This window comes from Trachymyrmex septentrionalis, unplaced genomic scaffold, assembly GCF_001594115.1.
Source record: "Trachymyrmex septentrionalis isolate Tsep2-gDNA-1 unplaced genomic scaffold, Tsep1.0 scaffold32, whole genome shotgun sequence".
NCBI lineage: Eukaryota > Metazoa > Arthropoda > Insecta > Hymenoptera > Formicidae > Trachymyrmex > Trachymyrmex septentrionalis.
The window spans coordinates 641379-650423 of NW_017305485.1; the positions used below are offsets into that span (position 1 = coordinate 641379).

Sequence of the window (9045 nt, forward strand, 5' to 3'; positions counted from 1 at the left end):
ATAATTTTCTAAACAAATGATAATTTTGATCGTCGTTGTAATAAATGAGCATTATTATTTTAATCAACGTGTGCGTTCTAATGGATATTCTATGTATGTTTACATTCTAATTCTTCGAATGTTTTTCGTATTACGAGACACGCAAAGCATAAATAGAATTTCGTTCTAAATTCTAATGAATAATAAGACCGTTTTAAAGAAGAAGTCTTGAAACAGAATAAAACATAATAAAATGGTGTAATAAACATAAATTACTTTATAAAGATATGGAATGATATTTCGCTAAATGAATCATTTGCTCTGTCAAATAGTCGATTAAGATTACCTCGAGCAACTTTCAAGAAAAAAATTACTTAAATACTCATTCATGTATGTACAACCCGATAAGCGAGATCGCTTTTTTCCGGAGACCACTCGTTATTCATACATTCGTTTTACGAGCACGACTCAAAGTTGCGTACAGCTGTTATGCGTCATTCAACGCACGTTCTCTCCTGTGCGTTGCAATCCGGATCCGAGTAACAAATTTATCTCAGATTTGTTCCAAGATCCTTTCAGACAGTGAATCGCAAATTTCCATTACAGAGCTTAACAATTTACTATAAAATAATAAGCTTAATATATAACATAACACACAACATAAAAATAATTAACAATATAAAATAAGTAAACTCACAATTTAATAACAATATAATGATAAATAAACTAACAGTTTAATAAAAATAATCCGCTAAGAGTACTTCGTCAAATCTTTGACACCGCTTTGGAAGATTATTACTAATTAAATTACTAATTACTAATAATCATTAATTAAGTTGAGCCAAGCTGTTGAGATACCGGAATATGAAAACGCGCCTGTAACGTAGTTGACTCGTGTAATAGTTAACATGATATTTTATTATACGCTTTAGTAGCGCTTTGTAATACATATTGCGTGGCTAACTGAGTCCACTATCGTGTCTGTTTGGATAAAATGGATCTGATGTTTACGTTGAGCGTGTCAAACTGCGTTATGTAAAGCGTAACGTTTCTGAGAGACGAAGGGAATTCGCAAGGATATGTACGAGAGTTCGAAGAAGGATGAAATGATGCCTCTCGAATTTCGAGTCCTCGGTAAATCAACCAAGAGGCACGAACTTGAAAACAAAATTATTAGAAGTTATTAAAAGAATATAATCCGCAAAATTATAACACTAACTGATATTGCAAAAATCTCAGAGATTCCAGGAATTCTTAACATGATTGGGAAGATATAATTAGGTAAATAAAAATCTCATTGCATTTCTGGAAAAATTCTAACTTTATTATCTTTCTTTTTTCTTCATATATATTACGAGCAAGACTGTGACATAAAAAAATAAAAGGTTACCAAACGTAAAATAATACGTGTAAAAATGTAAACAAAAGTATATATTTTATACTTTTCCTGATAAACGAGTTTTACTTTTAATACTTAATTAATTTCCGAAAAAAAATTAATATATACTCTTTAAATTCTTCGGAGTGGAATCTCACTCTAAAAAAGTAAAGAATGAAAATTGAGCCAGAGTCTTGAAAAAGAATGATTCAAATTTCGATCTTTAAGGATGGTGTTCATAGCCGGTTTTTATCTTGAGATTGTCTCAAGATGCTAAATAATGTCTTAAGATGCTAGGTATGTACTCTTTGATTGGTTCATGACATCTTAAGACTGTACTTAAGACGGTTCTAAATATAAAATCCGACTATAAATAAGAGTGAGATTTCACTCTAAAGTTTTAGAGAGTGTACGCGAATATAGGTGCGTATAATAAAATGCTTTCAACAAAATATTTGTATCAGCTTTTCGCAATTTTCATTTTATCTCCGTTAATTTTATCTTTGTACAAAAGAAATTAATATCGTTTCCATCTTGACGTGCGTGCGTCGAAGACTCGCTTCTTGCAAATGTATATCCGGTGAAATTTATTTGCAGTCTCCAGGAGAAATGCCGTAACGACGTCATCGACGTGCTCTCTCGGTTTTCCTAGATCGGAAAACAAGATGCACGTGCTATTCCCGCGTCCGATGCACGCGCAGTGTTGACGCGGCCGCGCTCGTAGTGTTCCAGATTTTACGAGGAATATTATAGCCCACAGTGCACGGTTTGTTTTGCAAAACATCGTGCTCGCAAAACATTCGCCGGCCATTGGTCCAGTTCGCTCGCCCTCCTCTCGTTGACGCTATTCTCCTTGACATCCTGTACGGCGGGCTTGCACTAGGATGCAGTAGCACGAAACTGCATAGAAACTATTCTCGGACAACCGTTTTTCCTTGGATCAGATATTTTTGGTAAGGTCTTACGCGATACATTAAAAAAATTTTCTTAACGAAGTTAACTCTCCACTGGCAATGTTGACTTTTTAAAGCACAGTCGATTTTTTTATATATATTGTGAGAGTTCTAATAGATAAATTTAAATTTGTAAAAAATAAATAAAATACAATTAACTTCTATAATAATAAAAATTCGTTGTTAAAGCTTGCACAAACAGATAAGATTTTTTTTTCAAATTTTTATACTGTCCGAAATAATATAAATATTTACACTGAGGTTTGAAGATCCAGGTTGCAGAGTGAAAATTTCGTACTGCTGACGAGATTAAAAATATTTAGAATATTTAAAATACGAAGTTTTAACCCTCTGAAATCAATGTCAAAATTTATAACGCAGTTATTAATACTGGATCTATAAATCTACTTAATTTATGTTAATTAAAAAGTACTAATTCAGGTACCAAAGTGACATAACTTGCATAAAACTCGTATGTAAAAAAGAATATTAACTATATTTTAATAAAAATAATCGAAATTTGCAGATGTAACATAAAGAAAGTTGAATTATTTGAGATTTTTGCAAAGATTTATAATTGAGCGGATCTAATAGATCATCAGCTCCGGAGAGTTAAACGCATAATATTTAGTATGACATTTTCCTAATAACGCATCGATATATAAGTTAGTATGACATTTAATTAATATATTAAATTTAGTATAATATTTACATAATAACGCGATGCATTAGATAAATGTTATACTATGCTATATAAATATTATGCGTGTAATGCAGTTTATAATAAATAATCTTTATAATGTTGAAATTAGAGCTTTTAACAATTTTATACAACAATCCTATACCTTAAATAGATTTCTATGAATTAAAATATTTACTATTCAATTAAACATAAACAATTTAATACCATAAGTAATTCTCTCGAGCAATTTCCTGGAAGAGAATTGTATTTTTCAATGATAAATAATTAAGATTTATTTCATCTCTTATATAGCCACTGTTACACTTTTTTACACGTGGATTTTCGCCAAACTACTGTACCGCAGCAGCCACAGAGTGCTCATACACGATCTTGGTGTGTAATAATTTTAGAATGAAGCGTTACATTTATTAGAAGCCAATTTTAGTGATTTATACATAAGACTAATTCACAGTATAAGTTTCTTAAAATCGTTGCTATGTCTACGCTAATCGTATATTTACATCGTAATCGCAGAAACAATTTCGCTCTAATTAGCATAATTCACATAAAACGTACATATTTTGTACGATTAAACATATACATTATATAGCTCTATTTATTAAATTCTATATATCTGTATATATAAAAGAACTCTCTACAACAAGATGGCTTTTCTTTATTCTGTATCTCTCTTCTTACAATAGATCCATATTTACTAAGAGCTACCGTTTCATATCGCAATAGAAAAGAAAATTACGTTAAAAAATTGTTTTTCATAACTTGATATAAATTTTATATAATCTTATTTCTTGGATTTTTAAAATAAAAAAGAATGTTCAATTATGTTAACTTTAAATAATATATCTATACACATTGCAAAAATATAAAATCATAATGATTATACAATGAATTGAAAATAATGGTCAAGCTGGATATTTAGTGCTGAAATAATTCTGTGTGAATTTATACATATATTACAAATTCAATCCGTCAAATTACATATCCAATCTTTCAATTGCAAAGATACATTTTAACACTTTGAGGAGCACATTTTTTCTATCTGACGGATTCCTGTGAAATCTTGCAACTCTATGTTTTTTAATGCCCCTCAAAGAGTTAAAGTACACCCAGATAAAGGGTCGATTCAAAAAAATGTTTCTTTGCTATACAGTTAAAGAAAAAATTTCTTTGAACATAATTTCTAGGAATGCACCGGATATCTGGAAAGTATCCGGTATACGGTATTATCCAGCACTTTTTTACTACACGGATATCATTAGTATCCGGGAATATATCCGGTTAAAATTTAATACCATTAAATTGTTGATTTTTTCTGATACAAATGTTCTAGAAATAAGTATGCATATTCATATTATAATATCTTACATTGTTACAATTCTTTTCTCTATAGGTTCTTTTTTTTTTTTTAAAGACACTTTCTCGGAATCTGGTCGGATATCCGGAAAATATCGGATATCCGACTCAAAGAAATTACCTTCTTGGATATCCGATATTCGATATCCAGTAATTAAATAAATTTTTCTATTTAATTAAAAAAAATAATGTTTAAATAAAAAAAATGACGTAAACAATTTTTTCTTTAATCGTATAGCGAAGAAGCATTTCTTTAAATCGAAGAAACCTTTCTCTAGGTGTACATTGGATTCGCGAATAAGGAAATTTCGGAGCGAATACTGATTAGAGTCGATCCAAACAAACGCGTTTTCTGTTCTATCGCAATCGAAACGATATCTCATTCCCGTTGTGAACAAACTTTCTTCGCCTCTCGCCTCTCTCGTCAGGACATTAAATACTGTCTAGCAGTCGAAAACGATGTGCGCGAAGATATAGAGGTATTTTCAAACGTGTTACATCGTCGAAAAAAATGAGGATAAAATCGAGAGATCGTTCTTCGCGATCGGTCCCTGTTTTCATCTAACACGGCGGTCATCGATCGATCAGGACTACAACAGGCGCGATCGCGGCCTTCACTCTTGCGAAAGAGATTCCGGGATCGCTAAAGAATCGCCGTATCGCATCGTGCCGTAATATCTCGCATAATACATGCGATTGTCTCCGTATTGCGTGTCGCTTTACGTATTTAACGAACGTGAACAAGCGCACCTACACAGTAAAGACGCACGACGTACCTTTAACATCGAATTAACACAACAATAGCAATTACACGAGTTTCATAAACGTTTACGTTGTATTTCCCCGCGCGGTTAGATTCGCGAACGACCATTCAATAACATCGCTAAACAATTATCAGATATTATTCGATAATATTTGTTAAATATAATCCGCATTACCGCGTCATCGAGAGATATGTTCAGGGGATCGTTTCATGCATCGCTCACCGTTCGTCGAATCGCGAATCCATCTCGTTGCGATCTAACGCGCCGCGCGATAGATCACGTAGGATCGTCCCTTGTTCCTCGCGACGTCGGTTCGTCACGTAACACGCGCTGCTATTTAACGGTGATTCCTCTCGTGTTCACATAAAGCACTTGGAACGCGTCTGGAACTCCATCGGCGGAAATCCCGTCGTTGAGACGCCTGACGTTGCCGCGGAGGCCATCATGCCGGACGGGACGCCGACGCCGACACCGCCAACGCCGACGCCGACGCCGACGCCGCTGGTCGACACGGTGTTGGTCCCGGGTTCCTCCTTCACGTTTACCACTGCGACAATCGCCAGACGAATTCGATAAAATTGTTAAAGAGGATTGCATGTATAACGCGGTATTTAAAAATGTATCATCCCTACAAAAAGTGCCTGCAGGAATTGGAAATTTATACTCTCCGTATAAAAATGAATTATTATCTACGTACGTGAAGCAGTTCGATGAGATCAATATTTGTGTTTAACTGTACACAATTTTATAATTTAAATAAAATATTTTTCCCTTTATCTGAATTATTTTTTAAAAGCATTATTTCTTATTGATAAATAACGTTTGATCTATAGATTCCTCGATAGATTCTAAATGTCTGCCAAACTTTTTTTTTGTCACTTTCAAATACAACGTAGAAAAATCAGCGATCTTTCATAATTTTTTTTCATTTCGTTAAGAAATATACATATTATATGTATATCCTTAGATCCTTAGAGCCGCCCGCGACAAAAATAATTCTGAATCATTCAGCTATCATTCATCTTTTATATAATGCCATCTAATTATTGAATTATGACAAATTTTATATACATATTCTGCGATCCGCGCACGGAAATTCTACAAACTGGATCTTTGGAGTCACACTAGGAATATTAAGTTTTTTATTTTTATTAAAATTACACTCACTCTCGGGCCAATAGCATCTTCCAGGCATTGCATCCGTGGCCATCGCGGATTCGTGCCTCCTGCCGCACGTGGCGAAACTGCTGCCGAAAGAGCCGCCGCCCATGGAACCGGGCGATCCGGTCGTTCCACCTGGAACATCCAGGTAATTGCCTTGAAACGCTTTGTCTGGTCGTTCAGCATTACCCCGCTCGACAAAAGAAGGTGCAAAGTGCGAGAATAGTGACTCACTTAACGAGGTACCCAGTTGGCTGTAGCCGTTCATAGTTGGAATTTGCATCGACTGCATCGGCTGCAATTGCGGCTGCAGCTGTGATCAAAGAGACCAATGATTCGATCAAATAATATTTAAATATTTGAATATACCGTTTATCAGAAAGTTATGTTATACAGATTAAATCTTAATTATTAATTGTACGCAAATACTTCGCGAGGGGCGAGTTTAAAGACAAAATAAAAAAGATAATTAAATGTAACTTGTTTGAGCATTATTCTCCATTATAACAGATTTTAAAAAATCCTCGAAGTACCTCCATTCGTTGTAAAGAGATTTCACGCTGCATAAATACAATGTATAAAAAAATGTTTTATACATTGATTAGACATATAATGATTTTAGTATGAAAACTCACCGACTGGCAATGGCTGTACGAGAGTTGCGACTGTTGGAGACCCCATGCACTATAATGAAAAAAAAAGTTTAGTACTAATTCAGGGGGAAATTATAATTAAGAGATATACATGTACATTTTGAATTAATTAAGATTTAAATGTTATTGAACGAGTCTTCTCATTCTAGGATCTTCATGCACTCAAGATGCGCGCGCGCGCGCGCGCGCGTGTGTGTGTGTGTGTGTGTGTGTGTGTGTGTGTGTGTGTGCGATAATTATTGTAGCATATCGCGCCTACAAATAATATTTTGGAAAATATCAATACCTCGTATCATATCGCGTATAAGCAGTGGGAGCGTACGAAGGGGGTGAGTGACCGAAAATGTTCCTGGGTCCTAGCATGTGGGTCGTAGCAGAGAACGGATCACCGAAGAGAGGTTTGTGGTACGGAGTATTTCTATAGGGACGCTTCATTCGTCTTCGTCTTCGGTAATTGCCATTTTCGAACATATCTTCGTACTGAGGATCTACGATGACGCAGAAAATATAAATTTACAGTGAATACCCATTAATAGTAAGGCAAATAGATTTGAACAAAAAAAAAAAGATATGTATGATCGTTTAAAGATACGTTTCAACGCTCTTGACGCTCGCAACGCTCGTGGAATCATTTCATCCTCGTTGTTTATCAAATATTAAACAAAGACAAATAATGCGTTGTGAGCCCCGAATGGAACGCACCCTAAATAGACAATAACTTTGTAATTAAGAATAATGAATTAATTTATATCTCCAATGCTTTTTTAAAATAAAAGCAATTCATAGGCATAGAAACAAATAGAAAATAATTCAAGAAAATTGAAAACCAAGACAGCAAGTTCGGAAATTAGAAAGTTAACGATTAAATCCGCTAAATAAATTCTCAATATATTGTATATACCTCTTTACATTCACAGTTAGAAACGGACCAATCAAATATATACAATATTTTAATAACGTTGATTTACCGAGCGTCCAGAAATTGCCCTTCCTCTCGCCGCCACCTTCTCGCGGCACCTTGACAAAGCATTCATTCAACGACAAGTTATGCCTGATCGAATTCTGCCATCCCTTCTTGTTCTTCTCAAAGTACGGGAACTTGGCGGTGATATACGTATAAATTTCGCTGAGGGTCGCCCTCTTGTGCTCGCTGTGCTGTATCGCCATGGCGATCAGGGCAACGTAGCTGAAGGGTGGTTTGCTGTTCGCAGCGGAGGAGCCACCGTTAGTGCTGTTGGTCGTGCCGGTCGCGACGTTGGCCACAGTATTATCGGTAGTGGCTGCGGTGGGCGTGGAGGGTGCGGATGGTGTGGAAGGATTGCTATTGGTCGTACTATGAAGGGCGCCCACGGGCGACGAGCCCTTGTCATCCAGGTGATGGTGCGTCGAGCCAGCAGTGGTGGTGGTGGTAGTGGTGTGCATGGGGACCACGGAGCTGGGGCTGTGCAAACTGTGATGGGGATGATGATGGTGGTGATGGTGGTGGCTCAGGGAGACATGATGCGACGTTAAACCTCGGCCCAGGTTACTAGGAATCGACGAGGAGTCGAGGTCCTTCGCGTTGCCGCCGATACATCCGCTCTGCAGGTCGGACACGAAACCGCTCACTGAAACGATTTTGAGAAATTCCACTTTCTCACATCTGCGATATAATATATATATCTGATTACGAAGCGAAATCCTTTCATTAGTTCAGCGCAAAAAGTTCACCACGTATCTTAGATAACGTTTAAAATAAAACTTCAATAAAATCGAAGCAAGATTTTATTGAAGTTTCATTTTAAACTTTAAACATGGAGAGGATTTTACTGAAGTAAAAATTTAGCTATAGCTGCAGATGAAAATCTAATCTAATTATATAAGAATCTCTAGCATGATGAATAATGTTTCAAAAAGTTTTAACATTATAGTAATCAGTTTTAGTGTCCCAATTATTTTGATGATTCAACAAAATTATTTTGTTAAGTTAACATTTTAAATACTTCAACAAAGCTATTGTTTCCGTGTACCATTGATTCAGTAGTCTCAATGCTGCAATTCAACAGATTCAATAGTTGAGTAAATGCTCGCTGTTATTGATATATTCTTCTAGATCTAAAAT

General features: G+C 35.4%; 1 protein-coding gene across 4 annotated transcripts in view; it reads right to left on the minus strand.

The window, feature by feature from the left end:
* Positions 1 to 4643: 4643 nt before the first annotated feature.
* Positions 4644 to 9045, minus strand: part of LOC108750029 (forkhead box protein I2-like) — a 34398-nt gene continuing 29996 nt past the window's right edge. The window contains exons 4-8 of one of the 4 annotated variants that reach the window (XM_018489209.1): positions 7231 to 7432; positions 6927 to 6975; positions 6526 to 6604; positions 6298 to 6426; positions 4644 to 5677 (exon numbers count right to left, since the gene is read on the minus strand). In XM_018489209.1, the coding sequence (XP_018344711.1) occupies positions 5490 to 5677; positions 6298 to 6426; positions 6526 to 6604; positions 6927 to 6975; positions 7231 to 7432 (647 nt within the window). In that variant the 3' untranslated portion in view covers positions 4644 to 5489. Of the gene's footprint in view, positions 5678 to 6297; positions 6605 to 6926; positions 6976 to 7230; positions 7433 to 9045 lie in introns of all 4 variants that reach the window. The other 3 variants (XM_018489208.1, XM_018489207.1, XM_018489206.1) reach the window with 3 other exon arrangements.